Source organism: Morone saxatilis, unplaced genomic scaffold (genome assembly GCF_004916995.1).
Source record: "Morone saxatilis isolate NCDOM2014 unplaced genomic scaffold, NCSU_SB_2.0 Contig12, whole genome shotgun sequence".
Taxonomy (NCBI): domain Eukaryota; kingdom Metazoa; phylum Chordata; class Actinopteri; family Moronidae; genus Morone; species Morone saxatilis.
Genome location: NW_023339674.1, coordinates 15099401 through 15118089, shown reverse-complemented (window position 1 = coordinate 15118089; position 18689 = coordinate 15099401). Strand labels below are relative to the sequence as shown.

Sequence of the window (18689 nt, the reverse complement as noted above, 5' to 3'; positions counted from 1 at the left end):
TCTAGTACAGTCAGTGTATGTACCCCCTGCTCCACTAAACCATCTGAAAGGAGATTTGGCCTCGTCTTTGACCACAGCAGCAGGTGCTTATTTGACGTGTTTTAGATAAAAAATAATTTACCCTCTAGGCCTCCGTTCACACAAAAGTGAAAAGGGCTGACAGCTGAAGTTCAGCTACATGCAAACACACACAAACACAGTGAATCTTTTCAGAGTCTGCGATGTGTTCCCGTCAACAAGATTTGGCCATAAAGATCGCTGTCAGCAGCTTAAAGGCCTTTGTGCCAAACTGATTGTAATCAATAAAAACACCTGTCACTGCTCCTGTCTGTGAGGCTTCCAGGGGAGACGGGGGCATTACAGGCCATACCAGGGGGCCAAACACACACTCTCCCTCTCGAATGCAAACACACAGGGGTGCCTTATCTCTCGTAGCCCAGTCCCACAGCGATGAGTCAGCACTCGTTTAACCAGCTGCTTTCCAAATCACCACACTCAACACACAGCATGTTTTAAGCAGCACACACACACACACACACACAACTACCGCCTTCACAATAGTAGGTGCACAGAACTGCACCTCCCTCTGCTTTTTAGTCTTCACAATTGATACAAAACAAACAGGAACACAACTCGCACACACTCGCTCACTTTGAAATCATTTTGACAAGACATTAAATGGTCCACCAGCCTAAGTGGTTGGCTCAGAGGGCTGATCTCATCCACTTAGCTTTCAACATCCATCCATCTACCCTTCCATTCATGCTATATCTATGCAGACAGTGTCTGTATTCACTGGAATATTAATAATTAAGTTAATTAAGACTGCAACATCAACAATATCAGTATTCTGTATCGGTGCTCTCTGATCAAATTATCTCAAACAATGTTCTGATCAATTATTGGGCTGGAAACCTTACACTTACACTGTGACAAGAATATGCATGTGTGTGCATACACACATACACACACATAAATAAAACAACACTCACACTTACAAAATATTAATCTTGGCCAATAACACAATGTATGACTAAACTAAATGAATATATACAATATCAAACAGTACAAAAATCTCTTTTTAGGTCTATGTTACATCATCATGTCTTTGTCAATCATAACTATTTTTGTTGAGAGTAAAATGATACAGGTGTCTCCCCTTGTGCCTGTAGCCACAATGCAATCGATGTTATAAAAAGTATTTTCCTTCCCTACTAACTCTCATGTATGGTTCAAAGCGCGTAGTTTTTTTCAAATTTCCAAAAGTGGCAACACGAGAGAAAGGAATTTCGTAAAAAAAGGGTATATAAGTAAATCATAGAGAACTTCTGTAAAGGTCAACATCCATATTGTTGCAGTCTACACAGAAAGTCTCGAGCTGCTGTGAGTAGTGTCCACATGCTGCCCTTTTCTTTGTTGTTGTTGGAAATTCTTCAGCAGCAACACCCACGGGTGGTGGGCCAGCTCGGCTCCAGATGCTGGAATTCACCCTGCTCTGATTCACAGCTGACTATGCATTCCCAGGAAACACGGTCTGATTGGTGTCAATGTGACAGACGAACTGAAGCAGCAGACATATATAGCCCTCAGGGCGAGTGTCTGAAGATACCGTTATACTATGCATGTAGTAGCGCATGGCAGCAGTGTGTGCAAGCCTCCAGTCACAACTTGTTCAAATGTTCACACGTCACTCCTCATTTCTCCTTAAATTAGTCAACAGTGTCATTAATTGCCTACTTTACTCATGAGCCTCGGGCGTGTGTTTTCAGTTTACCTGACGTTTACATAATTTCCAGCTAGGAATGATAGTGAACGCAGAATTATTCAATTCCAGGTAACTTGGAAAGAAATCCTCTATATAAGTGACCAGCTGTTACGATAAATATACGGGTTACAAATTCTACTAAATTAATGATATCAAGCTCATTATTCTGTGACTTTACTATTATGTCCTGAATAAATGGATGTGTACACAAGACAAAACAAATATGTATCCATATTATCTCCTTTCTTTGTTTCTTTTTTGTTGTTTGGCTATAAAAACAATAGGTTTCATCCATAACTGCCTCTCATCTGTATTCATAATCAATTTAAGCCAGCCAACGCGCATGTTGTTTTTGTTTCGGATCCTTTGTTTTCACCATGCCTCAACCAAAACCTCACCCTCTCATATGAAGGACAGACCTCCAGCGCAGTGAGCACACTGGTATTTGCACCCAGGCCCATACTTGCCAGCTTACCAGTATCGAGTATAGTGGCGCCTTTAGTCCCTCTTCGAACACACACAGCAATTCCAAAGTGTGTTAAGCTGAACTGCAGGCACACAAATGTGTGCTGTGTTCTCCAGCAGGGTTCAGATGGTGAAGGTGCTGATTACTGTGGTCACCAGGGAGAAAAAGAGAAAAGAGCTGGCAGGTCTGAAAGAGTTCTTTATAAGTAGGTTTTAACTACTTAGTTAACCCGCTTGTGAAACAAACTCGCACGGAGACATTCTCAGTACAGCTGAAAGCTTAGTCAGAGCTCTTCGACAGAAACTGAGCAGTGTGTCATTTATTACGGCTCTATGATATCAGAGCTGGCTGCTTTCGCCAAATTACACACAGTTGTATTCCAGACATGACATACTTGTAGCAACGTGTATATGGATGCATAAGAAAGACTCCTGGCTCTGTTCAGATATTATCTTTGACTCTGATGGTGTGAGTGACGTACCACTGAGATCAACTCACAGAGATTATGAAGAACTTGAAACTGTCTTGTCTCTGGGACATTACCAGGGAAGTTTAAGATTGCATGAACAGGGCTAGCCCTTGTGTGTGGCTCTCATGTATTCGCATAGTTTCGGGTTTTCCATGCAGCCAATGGAATATTTTTTCATCCAGGTGATTAGAAGAGACTTTAAAGGGTTTGAAAATATCATCAGAACAGCCGAAAGTGTTTATAAGCAACTTATAAGCAACCATGCCCAGACATGCAATAAAAAAATAAATACTGAAATAATTACACAAATTAAAGACTAGAATATGAAAGGGCATAATTTGACATAAATCTGTTTATGTGCTTTCAGCTTTAGAGACTGAGAGCATGTACAGTGACATTAACTCAACACATAACCACTGTACTTTCCAAAGATCAAACATACTTTCAATATTATTCGTCTTCACACTTGTGAGGCAATATGTGACCCAATCCAACAATATGCCTGTGTCATACGCGTATCTTCAGTGGTTTTTAGAAGTGGTAGTAGCACATATTCATTCGTTGGGTTTTGGTTTTAATGTAAATACATTTATTGAAGATGAACACAGAGAGAATAAAACAGTATCACACACACTGACTTCACCCAGTAATGGTGATAGAGTGAGGTCTATCAAAAACACAAAAAATACCACTGACCCAACTCATGGTGAAAGTAACTTAAATCTTCAAAAAGGGGAAACCAATAATATGACATTTCATCAAACGTAGCATCTTAAGATCTAGCTAAATGATAATTAATGTCACATTTTGGTTTTCAAATGATAGACTGAGACAGCAGGTCAAATTGTCCCCTTTAGGTCTTCATGTCTGTTGTACTGAATCTAAACAAAATACAGAATTAAGTAGCTTTCTACAATAGGAGCTCTGGTGCTTTACTGACCTGAGATCGCCTTCAGTTTCCCATGCTTTAAAAACACTTATCTTAAATCTACAGATAAGGTAGCTTAACCCAGTAACAGGCAAACTCTCTGCCAAGGCCTTACACAACGCATGCCAGCCACCTCTTAACATAGAAAAACATACAACACAGTATCACAGGAATCATATTTACAGCTACAACATGACCTGCTCTGTTTGGAGATGATCTAATTTAGGAAATAAGCACACCAGACAAACAAAGTTGCTGCCCTGGGGTGGTGGGGGGGGGTCCGTGAAAGAAGCAGCTGAGAAAGTTATGAGAGAGCCTTTAAGTGGAGAACTGGGTTTTTGTTTCTAGTCCATTAAATTACAGTTCATACTGTTGGCCTGAAATACATAATGACAGACTGTCTGTGTGTCTTTGTTCATCTCCACTTAGTATGAGCCCAAACCATTTGGTTCAGCGTGTTTGAATTAAGACTGGAGCAAGTGATGATGTCGTGCTACAATATAAGTGAAGGATGGATCATAATATGACTTCAGGGAAATGGTAGCCAGACACAAGACCTTCGGATGAAACAAAGCGGATTAGTGTCAAAGCCATGAAGACACTGACCAAGGGGGATGTTGAGGATCTATAATCAGCTGATCTAGCCTCATATAATGTTTCACCACCACCGGTTTATTCTCCTTTTCTCTCAGCTACTGAAAGGCAGAAAAAATGGGAAACCTTTAACACGAGATTAACTAAACTCCAGGGTTTTTTTTTTTTATGTTATTTGATCAACCTTGGGACAAAAACACACCGGCGAGCTGGGCACGTTTTGGTCCAAACAGTTGGTCAAAGTTACCTGATAGGGGGGCGGTGGCTCCTGGTCGTGGTCAGCACCGTCCCCGTAGCTGGCCCGGTCCGACTGAGATTCATGCAGCAAAGAAATATCATCCGAGGTCGGAGATTTCAGACAGTTTCCCATCTCCTTCCTCTTCGGTCAAACTCTCCCCTGTCTCGGTGTCGCTTCACCAGCGTTAAAAGCGGTGGGAGTTCACGGGCCAGTCTCGCAGACAATGTCAGCGAGTGAGAAGGCGTCGATAAGGCGTTTTTTCCATACACAAGCTGATATAATCTCCTCTCCCAGACGACGGGAGGGCTGCTCGGTTCAACAACAACAAAACATCCCTCACTCAGCTAGCAGATAGCCACACAAAGAGCTAGCCTGCTAACGGCAGCTAGCACTCGCAGGGGAGCATCTACTCGGGTTCGGATAAAAGAAGAGATGCTTCAAAGAAAAAAAAATCACGAATGAAACAACCTCACAGAATCTTATATCCGGAGACACGGCGAAGCGAAGCGGGTGTTTTAAACCCGTTGTTTAAAAGGACAACCCCTCGGCGCTGCTGCCCGGACTGGTTGTCAGGGACTTTCCAGTTTGCAGCTGCCGAATAACACAAAGGTGGTGATGTAGCGACACGAAGCCACGCCCCCTCTGGAAGAAAGGACCAATGAGCTTTCGCCTACGTGCAGGAAGCTCTCTCCCGCAGCCAATCAGATTCGCGATCACGTGGCCGTTCGCTAAAAACGTAAACACAGGTCTCACCGAGGAATTAGTCTTTGTTGTCGCAATGTTGGGGCAGTTTTGCTATGACCAGTGTTAATCCACTCAATATTTCACGGTCGCGCATCAATTCATGGTTACTGTTACTGGTCAGTTTAAGTCCTCTGTGTATTTTTTTTTTTTTTAAATTGGATATGGTGTGCATATTATTCCAAACGCCCCTTATCTTCTTATCCGTGGCTGCCATTGCCTTGCATATGTAAGATGAGACGACTTTGCTGTAACTACTGGATTAGATCACACGCATGAGAACAGCGGGTGCAAAGATATGCATGCATGCATTGTGTTCTTGTCCTGTAAATTATACCACTTTGTACTGTGCACATTGCACTTTGTAATTGTGTAAGGGTTTTTTTTTGTAGTGCACAAATGACAAAAACGACAACAAAAAATGGGATGTTTTTTTTTTTTAGTTGCGTATCATCATTTCATCTTAAATTACAATAGAAACATTCAGTATATACAGGAATGTCATTTTGCTGAGTGGTAGCCGTGCCCAATAAAATATGCTGATTGTAAACATCAGAATGCCGCTAAATTTGGTAAGAGTTTCTTTCAGATGTATCAGAAAAACCCAAAAGGAAAAAAAATAAGTAAAATAAGCTAAATTCATTATTAGAAAATAAAATATGATTCGTTACTGGAATATTCCAGAGAGCGACTGCTGTTAAAACAATATTTAAAGTACATTTCCTTCACCATTAAAAACACTGAAATTGACTCCTAGCATCATCTTGAATCCCAAACCTTACTCTAATCATGAATAAATCAGCAGTGCTCTAATTCCAACACTTGAGACACCATCTGAGTTTCTTGGTTTTGGACACTCTGTTGCTGTGACACAGCCCTTGAAATAACCTCACCACCAACACAATTAGAGGTGACCCGTTTCTGTCTTCTCATTTCAATCATTACAAGCACTTGTTCATATAGATTATTATTTGACACAGGATCATAGTTATGATGTTCAAGCCCCACTACAGATGGTTCTAGTCAAGCATGGCTGATATGAGAGCAGTTCACAAAGCAGGAAGACTGTGGTGGTTCCCGTTCATAGCTTCTTCACTCACTAAAGATGCAACAGGCGGACAAGCGCGCAGTCCTTCGCTGCTCGGAGTGAATGGCCTGTTTGTTCAAGCTCAAGTACTGTTGGAGTCTTTCCCACACACCAGGAGGAGAAAAGGAGGGAGCCTGCCTTTCTAAAAGACACATTCATCTGTCCTCTTAAAACGGGACAATTTGTGTAAAAGGTGCCATTTACAGTATATACATGTAAAGAACAACTCGCACTGCAACTCTGATTTTTTGACTCTGGAGAGTTTGCTTGGCTGGCTGACATACATAGCTCTGTGCAAAAGCCATTACTTGTAATTGTTAATACAACAGGGTTGCAGATTTGAACATTTCTTCAGAAGTAGACTGAAAGAAAGTATTCCACATGAATAAGTGTGTCCTTTTCAATGTTTCACTAGGTTTCAAGGAAAGGAAGAAAATTTAAAATAAACAATAAAACATTTACTCACTCTGAGAAACACAATGAACCAGACGTTTATAGTGTAAAAGCGAATCCAACATATAAAGAATTTATATATCTGATTAGGTCATATTGGGGTTTGGTTTTCAAAAATCAAAATATGGGTGAAACCTGTCAACCAACATGTATCAAATGACACAGTACAAAACAGTCTCATAGTTTTTGTGGACTACGTGGTGAGTTGTATGATATAATCCTGATGTCAAACTATGTTAACACATCCCCCATCTACTTTTATCAATAACCGCTCATTTACATAAAAAAAAAAGTGGAAGAGCTTTGTGGTAACCAGGTCAAATGGTGTTATTGGCCAGAAGGGGTTAGTGTCAGTAATTAGATGGGGGCTGTTTGGTACTCTGGCTCCATCAGATCTAACCCTACTAGCCCGAAATGAGGCACATTTTTACCTTGGGTAGTAATGGAGGTAATCTGTAGTATATACTTCACAAATGTGACCTTGTTTTCTACCCTAGTGCGCCCCTAATGGGTGGCCACAGTGCTAGACAAACAAGCCTGCTAGAAGCGATGTTTTATAAATATAGGCACATTTCTCAACTTGTCTATTTCAAATCACACAAGGAAGTGAAGTTCATCATAGTGTAATTCTGGAAGAGGGAGTTGCAACCTGTCTGACACAGTCAGAGCCACATAGAGCTGCAGTCGCCTGCAAGATGACACACATAAGAAAAAAAGCATCCCTCTTCCCCTAGCCTTGTGATGAAACAACAAAACAATTATCAGCCTGGGGGGGCTGGAGTGGGCTGAGTGTTGCATTGTAGGACTGTAGAAACAGCTCTGTCTCAGCTCTAGTGTGCCCTCCTCTGTTTGTTATGGGCTGGAGGGAACATGGGTGCCATTTTCCCCCGTGCCCTTGGCCTTGTGCAAAGCAGCCTGAATGCGGAAGTGTGTCCGTGATTCCATCGAGTAGTTTTTGTAATTTTGCCTGAAACAGAGCAAAAAGAAAGGGATAAATCTCAATATAAATTCTTATTTCACACATGGACATGAGACTAAACCCATAAATCACAACACACACTTTAAGATTTATAGATTTTTTTGATGTGAAAAAATATAAGGCATATTAAACATTTAATTAAACTGCTGCAAGCAAGGGGTCAAGCTGGTTGAATTACTTACTTAGCTGTTTCTAGGAGTTTGATAGCTTCATCTTTTCTGCCTTGCTCGAGACACAGCAAGCCATGCTCCAGCAGGGCATTAGGAACCAGGTAGTGGTCATACTTGATCTGAGTCTCACTGCGGAGAATGTCACAAAAAAAACGAAAGAAAAAGAAAAACACAGTGGTTGCAGTACGTGTGGAGGTGAAGTCAGTATGAACAAAGCTGTTTTGCTGTTTCTATTTCAAAACAGAACTGCCTCTATTCACCAGAGGATGCATTATGAATGTGATCAGGCTAACTGGTGATTACACACTGCAAGAAACTAGAGCACATCTGTTTTTCTAGTTTGGTTAAACATGCATATACTCTACACGTCAGTGCATATTACTAATGGAGTCTTACTTGCAGAGGACAAGGGTAAAGTAGTGTTCGGCCTCCTCCTGGTGCCCCAGGTGTTTGAGACACAGTCCCTTCAAGAGGCTCAGGAGACACTGATCATCTATGGAGAACTCATTTCCTGACAAACGCAACGGGACAGTTAGGACCAAATAGATTACAAAACAGGTACAGTAATTCTACAGACTATATCATTCTTTCAAAATAAAATAAAATGAGAATTTGAATCCATTAAACACTTGGCTCTGGTAAATAATTTTGCATACTTGGGCTGCTCTCGAGTTTTGCCTGGGCCTCATGCAGTGTTTTCAGCATGGCTTCAGTCAGGTCTTTGTGTTTGCCAATGACTGTATAGCCGTTCCAGATGTACATCATCTCCTAGACAACACAGAAATACACACAAATTATGCAAAACAGACAACAGAGGAGGTCATTGTGTAAAACAGGAAATAAAAGGAGGCATTGAAGAAGACATCTATCTATGACTCATGCAAAGCCAGGGTATTTTTAAGGAGGGAAAGGTCTTCTGCTCATTAATAACCTTTCTGTTTTTTTCCAAGCCATTTTCTGGTTATTGCTTTTTCACTACCTGCTAGTAATATTTGTAAAACAATATCTGTCCTGCTTTTTCAGCCCAGTTGACACGTTGTCTAAATGCATAACACGGAAAAAACACCCAGTAAGAAAAAATATTAGGAAATTCCCCAAAAATATATAAAAATGACCATAAGAAATATTACTACACATTCTCCAACACTGGCCATATTCAGGGTTGTTGCTTTATGACTTAATATTTTTAAAGTTGATGAAAAAAGTTCCTTTTGTGGAATTCCCTCTGCAGATCTGAGCCTAAGATACATATGCTTTTTCTTCCACTTTGATTCAACATAAATTGTGGAAAGACCCCTTCTTAAAAGATAAATAAATCCTGAAAATGGGTTTATTTTTAGTATTAACTTTATATGCATTGATTAATATCTTAATCAGACTAATTCCTTTAAAAGTATTTTAATAGATATTCTTTTTTATATACATATATTATACTGTAAGCTATGGATGGATATCCATACTTATCCAAAGTTTGAAAATCTACTAGGTCTTTATGCCAGATGTTTAGACTGCAATCCAATTACTCCCTTTACCTAAGTGTCTCTTTTGGAGGGTAGTTTTATAAATTAGAGTGGTATGCTTATTTGACTTTGCAGACTCAGCCCCCCTGAGCCTAACCCAAATCCCAACCGGCCTCAAGCCCCTAACAGTGGGTCTCCAGCCCTGAGAGGGCTCTGTGTCCTCTTGCCTTCAATCCCTGATACTGGAGAACCAGAGGGAGGGAGGGAGTTCGGTGGGCGCCGGCTAATTAATGGGGAGGCCTACAGAGCTAGTTGTAGAGAAAGGCCTGTGTGAAACCAAACTATTAATTTGATATTCCTAATATTTTTGATCCAGTTACTTTAAATAAACAATGCAAAACACCTGTCATGCTACAAGTGAAGCAATGTGACATGGCAAATAGCTTCGTCCAGCACTGACCAGTGGAGGAGCGGGAAGAGGAATGGGGTTTTCTGCAATGTAGCGTCGTGCTTTCCGGATAGCGAACTTCTCTGTTGGTAAAGATTTTCCCGCTATTTTCTGCTTCAGCCCTGGCACCTGCCTGAAATATAATAAAGTATACACATATGTCAGTAATATGGAGAAAATATGTGTTTCTTCAAGTAATCATAACTCACAGACTGTTTAAAACTGCATTTATGATGCTGTGTAATGTAAAAATAATTTTTTCTTATTCATTCATATTCCCTACTCAAGACAGACTCAGAAAAAGAGATTACAATAGCACAGATATTTAATATAGCCACAATGAATCATTTCTGTTTCACTGTGCGTGCTGCCAGCAGTTTCAGTACTGCTCTAGCTCTTACTTCGTACCTGAACAGAGAGAGCGCAGTTTCCCCAAAGGTTAGGCAATCATCCGGTGTCAGCATGCTGAGGTAGGCTGCTTTCATATAAGCATAGGTAGCCTGAGAAAAGGAAAAAAGTGGTTACTACTGCAATCCCAGCTTTCCTTTTCAAATGAGATGAGGAGAGGAAAAACTACAGCTGTGTGGAGTTTATAGAGTCAGAGCAGGGCTGCAGAACTCAAGTCTAGTCTTAATGTTTAGTTTTTTTTTCAGCCACTACAAGCTGCTGACTAGGCTTTCTGTCGCTCTACATAGCATAAATTGCAATTCATGTTCTTTTTCACTATCACTATCAAACATTTAATGGATTTTCCCTCGTGTATTGTTGTTGCCAGGTGAAAACACCCTCAGAGAAAAGGAACATTTCTGTCTATGAAACCTACTTTGAATGATAAATTTAAAAAAAACATTTAACTAAAAATAAGGTTGTGTTCTTATTTAAAAGGGGGACTCTAGTGATCACTCAACAACCAAAGTGTGCTGTGGTTTTTTGAGCATCTCTGCTTGTCTGAAATTAAGGGGTGTTATTTTGGTCTTATTACTCATTATTTGCATTCATTAATATTCAAATCCTGCACTACGGTGGCCCACCTTGGACCAGGAGTTCTCCTTGCTGAGCAGGTCAGCGTAAAAGTAGGCCATCTTCCAGTTCCTCTTGTATGTGAAGCACCACATCAGCTCCCAGTAACACATGTGGTGGAACTGTTTCCACTCCTGCTGAGCCTCACAACACTCCTCAAAACGTGTGATAGCCTGGAAACATACAAATCTCTGAGAATCTCACCTCCTCAAACATATTCAGTGTGAATGTTCAAATGTAGTGAGCAAGTCAACACACGCAAATAATGTTTAAATTGGTCAATGATTCGTGCAAATTGATTTTTGACATGACAGTGTGTTAAAGCTGAAGGCAGATTTTTTTTTTTTTGTGGCTTCTTTAACTTCATTCTAGTTCAGGACTAAGCATTATGTGTACAGGATACTTTTTGTATCTTTTTTGTATACTTTTGGTAGCCTGAAAAAAAAAAATATGTCTTCATCATATGTTAAAATGTTGTCTGTGGCTACTTCCATATTGAACAGAAAATAAAAAATAAAAAACAAATAAATATCAAAGACATCATACAGTATTAGTATGATGGAGGTGTTTCTTTTCAGTTAACTTACACTATTTCTCTCTAAGTAAATTTTATAACCACTCAGAAATTCTTGAGAAGTACAATTTATCATTGTTTAATTATGTCTCTGCATTATGACGACACTATTGATTAATTTTCACATACATAAGACTTTTTTAGCAATGGGAAATTTGAATTTGTAACTTTTAATATAAATATGCAATCTAGTGGCTATGTTGTAGCAGTAGCAAGTCTAGTCTCAATGTTTAGTTTGTTTTCAGCCACTACAAGCTGCTGACTAGGCTTTTTGTCTCCCGTCATAGCATAAATTGTAATTCATGTTCTTTTTCACTATCACTATCAAACATTTATTGGATTTTCCCCTCATGTATTTTTGTTGCCAGATGAAAACATTGCAACTTACAGGATACGAGACTAAGACTTACAACAAATGTGCCCCACAGGAATTTAACTGGGGTGTTATTCTAGCTATGCGTCATAACTACTAGGCTACCGGGACACCCTCAGGCGTGGTGTTGGCACAACATTTCTGTTTATGAAACCTACTTTGAATGAAAAGCATGACACAAAGAAGTCACAGAATGACAATGCTGCAATGTTTGCTGGGCTTAAACCCAAATGTTTCATTCAGTTAGCGTGACTTATGTGACAGTTACACAACAACAACACATCAATAGTCACCAAATCACATATTAATAAAGAGGGGTTGGATGTAGCATAGTCTGACACAACTAAAATTATTGTTATCAATTACAGGATCCATAAAGTAAACATTAAACACTCACAGACTTCAAACATTTTCCACATAAAAAGTGCAGTGGTGTTTTCATGTGTATAGAAATGACAGGTACTCACAGCATCCAGGTTGCCTTTGATCTCCTCAATTCGACCAGCGAAGAACAAGAAGATGGATCCCTGGCAGAAACACAACCCACGGTATGGTTGGGAACATGACTCTTTTAATTATGCGGAAGATTTTTAAAAAATGTTTAACTGAGTGTGTTTAATTCTGACAAACCTTGGGATACTTTTTGAGATATGGCTGCAGCAATTTCTCTGCATCTGCAACATCTCCTTCTCCAGTGCCTGCGAGAGACAAACAGAACACATGCAGTTAACCTCGTCTGTTTTGTTTTTGTGGTTGGCTGCAGCTGCATAAATGTGTGTGTGTCCTTGCTCACCTAATATGAAACTCATGAAGGTGTGGTAGCAGAGCAGCAGCATGTTACATAGAAAGGACCTGAATGTGCTTTCTGCAGAGCCATCCTGAAGCTGCTGAAGACCAAACTCCTGCAGGAACATACACACAGAGATGCACACATGAACTCAGAACACACCAATGCATTTCCTGTGCTGAAGGATTCAGTGTGGGCTGAAGGATGTGTAACATCTGATTGTCTTCAGAGTACTTCTAGGAATCCGAACCTCAACAGAGATCGGTCACAGATAAGCGTGTGTAAAATTTGCAAATACACAGTGAAAGACAGGATATGCAAGTTTACTGTGTCGTGATCATGTTGACAACTCCACTCAAGATCACTAGATGTCTTTTTATGTAACCAGAAAATAAATAAATCAAATTATTGGCCTAATAACCCAAGTGATATCAGAACCTAAACCCTTATCCCTCTTCAGATTATTTTGGATCGTGGTTACATCAATATAAAAGTAATTCTTTAAGCACATCAAATAATAGGAACTCACGATCTAGGGAAATGGTACAGTCATTAGTTATTATGATCAAAGCATTTTTTAAGTCATTCACCCATCAAGTTGTACAGTTGTAGGAGTTTCGTCTCGTGCTTCTACTCAACTCAGTAGTAGTCATATGAGTTCCACAAATCACAGGCAAGATTTAGTGAACCAGTGAAACTGCAATTACACATACAATTTACGAGTTGTCGACATTTCCATTGTTAACAGCAGAAACCCAGTACTTCACACATAGAATAGACGTCTCCATCATTGGTCAAACATCGCTAACTCGACCCATTACGCCCTCAGTCCTGTCTGTCAGCCATAACTGGCTCTCACTTGCCAGCAGAACTCACCTTATTCCCAGAGAAACCGACAAACTCCAGCAGCTTGAGCGTCCGCGTGGGCAACATGGAAATCATCTGCAGGAAGCAGACAAGCAGGAGAATTACAGCATCTTTTCTTTATAATTACAACACCATTGGATTCCAACGGAATGATCTTACATTTCGTAAACATACTGTAAAAGGGCCATTGGTTGTACAGTAATTACTGTCTTTTCCAACCAACTAAGTTTCCACTGTAAATAAATTAAACAGGCCAACAATAACAGAAACATGTGCAACTGCCAGATTCCAAACAATGATGAGACTTCATATTGGGAGGAAATCAACAATCTTGCAGAGTGGTGCAGAGAAAACAACAACTCCTGCTCAACCTACAAAACCAAGGAGCTGATTGTTTATTTAAGAAAACACTACCCCGTTTGTGGAGCTGAGGTGGAGCAGGTTCCTGGGAATTAACATCACAGAGAACCTGTCATGGTCATATCACATCCCTCCCCTGGTTAAGAAAGCACAGAAATAACTGTATTTCTTAAGGAAACTTAATTTAAGGAAGCTAAACTCCCCTTTTACAGAGGAGAAATAGAAAGCATGCTGACAAGAAACATCACAAACTGGCATGGGATGTGAGCGGCCCAGCACAGGAGGTGATTAAAACCGCAACAATTCATCATACAAATTAGTATTTTTATTAAAGTTATTATAGTTAATAGTCATTAATAAATTTTTATAATGTTTTTAAAAAGCAGCATAAAGGGAACTGTATCTAAATTTCATTAAAAAACCTTGCGTTGTAAATGAAATAAAATAACCTGTGACCCAGATCATTTCTGTACTACACTTTTTAATATTATCTATAGTTTTCCTACTGACACCTTATTCAACAGTACTAGCAATCATCTCATTTAAAAGCCTGGTGTGGCTACACGTTTTGACAAATAAACGCAGGTCTCCAATAGAGGCTGGATTTTATAGAAATTATCTTGATGTATAAAACCTCTTAAAAACCACCCGCTTGAGCGAGTTCTTTGCCATCTCCTACACAAATATAAATGTTTAAACTTCTGTCAATATGTACATGCTGCACATCATTAGATCAGTTATAGATTCTCCACAATTCAATCGTTCACTATATTTTACGAAAACGATCAAACAACAAAGTATAACGTTATTTCATTCTGACTTACCTGTTAACAATGGTAAACAAGAGAGAAGGAAAAAAAACCTCTGCAAGGCAATCATAATCATCCAGGTTATGTTGGTCAAAATTGGCTGAAACAAAAATCTCCCAAGAGAAGCAGCAGTTAGGAGTTTATAGTTTAGTTTTGTGCTAAAGGAATTAAATGCCATGTCCCAAATAGACGCCTGTTCCAAATAAAGGCAGAGGGAGTTCAGTGGTTTAAGCAAATAAACGCCTGGGCTATTATTAGAAGTTTTACGCTACTTGCTTCGTTAAGAATGTCATTAAGAAATATAACATCTCCTACCACTGCTATGCGGCTGATACCCAGCTTTACCTGCCCCTGAAACCCGACTGCCCAAATGTGTCTTGTGGACATCAAAAGCTGGATGGCCCTAAATTTCCTGCAGCTCAATGAAAAACCAAAGGCTATGCCCCCACAGACTCTGTTAAACTACTCACCAATAATCTAACTCAACTGTCCCATTAACTCAAACCCCATGGTTTTATCTTCGACTCTACCCTGAAATTTGACAAGCAGATAAATGCAGTCATCCACTCCCGTCCAGACCTAGAAATGGTCATGCCTTCATTTCCTCATGGATAAACCCCTGCCACTCCCCTTTATTCTGGTATTTCCCAGTCATACATTCGCACCTGCAACCCTACGCCCTGCACTGGTTTCCTGTCCACAACCGAATCAATTTTAAGATCCTCCTGTTTGTTTTCAAAACTCTAAATGGCCTGGCGCCCCACCTACATTTCTGACCTTCACTTCATTCCTCTGACATCATCAAATTACAGACTGAGAGGTGATGGCGCCTTTGCAATCACAGCCTTTAAACTCTGGAATAATCCCCCACCCTCTCTTAGATCAGCCCCCTCCCTAAACTCATCTAAAACTGGAGTTCACCTGATTTGCCTGTATGTTTCATTTAGTTGACTGTCCTTGTTGTGGTTGTACTTGTGTTGTATTATATTTATACACTTTGGTCAACTTCTGTCACTTTTTAAATGTGCTCTATAACTAAAATAGAAATATTTTTATTTTAAAAACAAGAGTGAATAAACTGCCTGTGCATGCAAAAAGCACTTTTTGATTCTTTAGCTACTCATAAATAAAAAATATGTACAAATGAGCGGAAGAAAAACATGTGATTGGCTCTAGTCTAACTTTGATTATCATTGCTGCATGAGGAGCAATAAGTGAACACACTGCTCGTCTGCATGTTAGATTATGGCTTCTCTTACTGCATGTTTTGCTCTTTATGTGCTTCTGTTTAATTATAACTTAAGCATCACGAAAAATGTAAACAAGGAGGTTTCAGTCAAGTTTGGTTCAGGCTTGTTCTCAACTTACTAGATTAAAGGCTCCTACTCCCAGTTTAACACCACCCTCAAAATGGCCATGGTTGTCACCATGAGTGTATCCAGATGACTGGAGGACTGTGTGAAGCTCTCTGTGAGGGAAAGATAAATGAAGCAGATTAAAAGGGTTTTACAAATAAGTAAAAGCCTAGTCTAATAGCAAACTGGAAATAACACAAGCATGATGAGATGAGACCAAGGATATTCTGGACTGATTCTCACTTGTATGTCTGGTAGCTGTTCCTCACTTTGATTCCACCTTTGATGAAACTGATCATGTTTTCATCCTAAATAGAGAGGGAGCAAGAGAGCAGGACAGGTAAGAGAGGGAAAAGAAACAGAGAAGGAGTTTAAAGAAACATAAAACTATCAGTGGTGGCAGATTTAAGTGGCCTCTCGTTCTCCTGACCTGTAGAAAGGTGAGTGCTGCCCTCTGCAGTAAACACTCGGCATAGCAAACTTCAGCGTGGAGTTCCTCTGAGGTGAAAATCACACGTCACAGTTATCTTCAGACAGATTAAAAGCTGCAGCGTAATGGTCAAACACACATGCACATATATACACACACACATACATATACATATACAGTAGCTACTTTAATGCGAGTGCACATGTGCACCAAAGGTAAAGTTTCAAACTAATGGGCACACATGCTCACGTACATTAACGTTCATGTACTCACACATGCAACACACAACTAAAACTGCTTCCTTAATACTGACATCAGCTACCACGGTGGCACATTTTACTCATCCTGTCAATACAGGACTTTACTGACCTTCTGTGAAGCCTTTGGAGAAGCTTGACTTCTTGCGTTGCCTGATTGAGAAAGCACAAAACATTCAGTCATGAAAATGAAAATCAGCACTGCACTGTCCCGCATTTCTTTGCTTACCTTGTTTATGCAAAGCTGTGACTCAGCTTCTTTCCAGTAAAGACAGGATGCTAAGCTAAAGTTACCACAAGGTGCTGACCGTGCAGTAAATGTCCTACCTAACAGGCACAACACTGAAAAGAAAAACTGCAGCTCTGACCTCAGATCAGTGTCGGCCAGAAGAAGATTGCCTATATATCTACAGGGCTAATGAGATCTACTGAGTCATTACAGATTCTCACAGTAGCTCCAGGACAAATCTTTGCAGACAGTTGTGACATTCCTGACTCTGGATGATCACAGCATGGTATCTGGTTTTGGTATAATGTTGCCAATGGGAACCAGTGATTAAAAGACACATTATCATGTGTCTAAATGGTTAAATCAGCCATATGAGCACTGATGATCCTCACTTTTAGCACTTTTGTGATTGTTTCTGAACTGGCTAGTCTCTACACTGACTGGCTTTTAAGAGACAAAATTCACTTCTGCTGCTGACTAGAGAGGAACAAAAAAACCCCTGTCATAGTTTATCAGCTGGTCATCGGGGCATTATTACACTGTGGTGTTGTGGGAAAGTCTCACCGCTGACAGATGGCCTGGGCCTCCTTCATGGTGTTTCCTGCAGCCAGGATGTGTTGGGGTTCAAAGGTCATCATGGCCTGCATCTCTAGGATGGTGGCGTAAGTCAGAGCGTGGTACATGCTGTCTTTGGTTCTGCAAAACAGACAACACACATTATTGCACTGGTCTTGAAAGTAAAAGATTAAGTTATAGATATTGAACGGCATACTGATTCAGATAGATCATGTGCTGTTTCTGGTGTGCTGACAGAGATGATGAAGAGGTGAGAAACACAACCTTTGTTTGAACTGAGTAGATTCATATACTAGTCACCATCAGTCAGTACAGAATATGAAATGCTGTAGTCAGAGAGTCAATTCCTGTAAACAACAGACATGTGAGATAGAATACTAGGAAGACTAAAACCTCATCAATACACAGAAAAGAAACAGTTAGTTTCTATTTATACCCACAGTTGTTTGTATCACATCACACCCTGTGCCTGATGCCACAAAACATTTTTCAACAAGATGCACTTATTGTTCCGGTTAAAAGAGCATGTTGTTCTAGTTATTAACCATTATTTAAACTACTTACTTAAAAAATGTATTTTAAACAAAGAAAACAGACAACACCTCACCATTAATATGCTATCCCACTGCAGTCACATGTAATGGTTTAAATAGCTTTATATATTACGTAATTACCCGTTTGTTATATGTTAACATAAAGGCAGAGGTGTGTAGTGAGGAATGTTGTTAGTCTGCATAACTGACATTTCACTGCTGTTCACCACAGACAGACTCATGCGCCCAGCCTCACCTGCCCTGGACACTGGAAACTAACTTTGCATCAGCTGTTTTTTTTTAACCCATGGAAACAGAGCACAAAGACACACCTCTACATTAATCCTGTTTAACTTTTATTACTGGATATATTGGCTAAAGAACGGACTTACAGACACATTAAACAGACAGAGATGAAAGGAGTATCCTCCATGAGACTTTTGTCAGGCACACAGAGGTGGCAAATGTGCACACGTTCTTTACACAAGTGGAAGTACAGATACTAGTACGGATTCAACTTCTTTAATCAAGTAAAAGTGAGAAAGTACAGGTTCTTAAATGTAGTCGAAGTATTAAAGTAAAAAGTAATCTGTTGGTTTCTCTGAAGGACATACCGGCTGTTTATGTGTAAAGCTGAGTAAGACTTGTCATAGAGTCGAGTCTCCCTCTCTTGGCTGTTTTGTCTTGTTATGTCTTTTATGTTCTTTTCCACAAGCTACAC

At 39.9% G+C, this 18689-nt stretch overlaps 2 protein-coding genes across 2 annotated transcripts in view; both read right to left on the bottom strand.

Moving 5' to 3' along the window:
* Positions 1-5050, bottom strand: part of rnf11b (ring finger protein 11b) — a gene marked incomplete in the record, with an annotated part of 11850 nt that extends 6800 nt beyond the window's left edge. The window contains 1 exon segment of the mRNA XM_035653453.1: positions 4470-5050. Within this exon segment, the coding sequence (XP_035509346.1) occupies positions 4470-4592 (123 nt within the window).
* Positions 5051-5631: 581 nt separating this feature from the next.
* The window catches only part of ttc39a (tetratricopeptide repeat domain 39A), a 26241-nt gene continuing 13183 nt past the window's right edge, over positions 5632-18689 (bottom strand). The window contains exons 6-21 of the mRNA XM_035652682.1: positions 17424-17555; positions 16743-16783; positions 16374-16441; positions 16187-16251; positions 15957-16056; positions 13429-13494; positions 12559-12667; positions 12396-12463; positions 12233-12292; positions 10830-10991; positions 10207-10298; positions 9811-9931; positions 8547-8658; positions 8287-8401; positions 7903-8019; positions 5632-7708 (exon numbers count right to left, since the gene is read on the bottom strand). Of these exons, the coding sequence (XP_035508575.1) occupies positions 7594-7708; positions 7903-8019; positions 8287-8401; positions 8547-8658; positions 9811-9931; positions 10207-10298; positions 10830-10991; positions 12233-12292; positions 12396-12463; positions 12559-12667; positions 13429-13494; positions 15957-16056; positions 16187-16251; positions 16374-16441; positions 16743-16783; positions 17424-17555 (1543 nt within the window). The 3' untranslated portion in view covers positions 5632-7593. The remainder of the gene's footprint in view (positions 7709-7902; positions 8020-8286; positions 8402-8546; positions 8659-9810; positions 9932-10206; positions 10299-10829; positions 10992-12232; positions 12293-12395; positions 12464-12558; positions 12668-13428; positions 13495-15956; positions 16057-16186; positions 16252-16373; positions 16442-16742; positions 16784-17423; positions 17556-18689) is intronic.